The sequence below is a fragment of the Protobothrops mucrosquamatus genome, unplaced genomic scaffold (genome assembly GCF_001527695.2).
Source record: "Protobothrops mucrosquamatus isolate PMUCROS unplaced genomic scaffold, P.Mucros_1.0 scaffold38988, whole genome shotgun sequence".
NCBI lineage: Eukaryota > Metazoa > Chordata > Lepidosauria > Squamata > Viperidae > Protobothrops > Protobothrops mucrosquamatus.
The window spans coordinates 1-1,308 of record NW_015424720.1 but is presented as its reverse complement, the minus strand read 5'-3'; the positions used below and the strand labels follow the sequence as shown (position 1 = coordinate 1,308).

General features: G+C 62.2%; 1 protein-coding gene across 1 annotated transcript; it reads left to right on the top strand.

Annotated features, from left to right (window-relative positions):
* Window positions 1–269: 269 nt before the first annotated feature.
* Window positions 270–828, top strand: LOC107302248 (leukocyte cysteine proteinase inhibitor 1-like; the record flags this gene model as incomplete). The annotated part of the gene is made up of 2 exons (XM_015831348.1): window positions 270–492; window positions 727–828. Coding segments are annotated over exons 1-2 (321 nt in total), but the record flags the coding sequence as incomplete, so codon positions are not given.
* Window positions 829–1,308: the final 480 nt, after the last annotated feature.

Here is a 1,308-nt window from a genome sequence, read left to right as displayed (position 1 = left end):
TAGAGGGAGGGAGGGTTTGGCCTGGGTCCCCCCACTCCCACGGCAGGTGGAGCAGGAGCCAGTTGGGGTCCCAGCAGCCCAACCCCACCAGAGATTGGCTGCTTGCCTCTCAGCCTCTGCTCTGGCCTCCGGGCAGGCCCTGACTCACACGCCGGCGCCTGGCCCCACCCTGTCCCTCTTGCGAAAGGGCCCCGACAGGGTCGGGCTGGTTCTCCTCCTTCCGTCACCGGGAGGGCAGGGCCCCGGATGAAACTGCCCTGGCCACATGCAGGGATGGCCTCACGTGACAGCAGCAGCACAACACACAATCACAAGAGGCAGCTCCCTGGACTGGCCATAAAAGACCAAGATCTGGGCTGCTCCCAGAGGCTCCTCAGTCAACACCCACCCCGTCTGCCAGCTGCTTCTCCCAAGAACTTGAGCACCATGAATCTTGGGGGATTTTCGCCTCCGGAACCAGCCACCCCCGAAATTCAAGGCTTTGCTAACCAGGTAGGTCATCCCCCCAACCCCTCCGAAGGACCCTCACCCAGCTCCCTTCCCTGCTGTGCCAAGAGATGCCCCTTTCCTGACCTCCCCAAGGAGCCCCCAAAGCATGCGCCCCTCAAGCCCCCGTCGTCTGCCCAGGCCGGCGAGGAGCCGTGAGGCGGCGAGGGCCTCCCTGGCATCTCCCAGAGGTGCCCTCTTGCGGCCTCATTGCCTTGGCCGTGTCGCTTCTGCCACCAGGTGAAACCCAAGCTGGAGGAGGCGACGAACCGGACGTTTGCCAAATACAAGGCCATTTTGTACCGTCAGCAGGTGGTGGCCGGGATGAACTACTTTGTCAAGGTCAGTGGCTGAACCCCTGGATCTACCACCACCCCAGTCCCAAGCAGGGGAGGGGGGGAATCCAGCCTCTTAAGGACCATCCAGGAGTTTTTTTGGGCATCTGTTTCTCTCTCCCTCCTTCACAACATCTGCGGTCGAGAGATGCTTCACCACACCAGTGGTTGATGGGGCCCCTGCCTACCCTGCTTAGTTTTAATTTCTGCTCCTCTTCCCTAAATTCTGAGGCAGGACCCATTCTGCCGCCCCGCCCCACTGGGTCACTCGGAGGTTCAGTGCCACCTCAGCCACTCAGATAGCCACAGCCTTGGGCTCTTCCGGACTGTCCTGGAGGGCCTCCTGGACCTGCCGGAGGGGGAGACCTTCCTCCAGGCCATCCTCTCCTCCCAGCAGCCCCCCCCCCTCATTTGCAAAAGCCTCTGGCTTGGAAGGAACACCTGAAGAGGTGTGAGGAGGAGGAGGAGGAGGAGGAGGAGGAGGAGG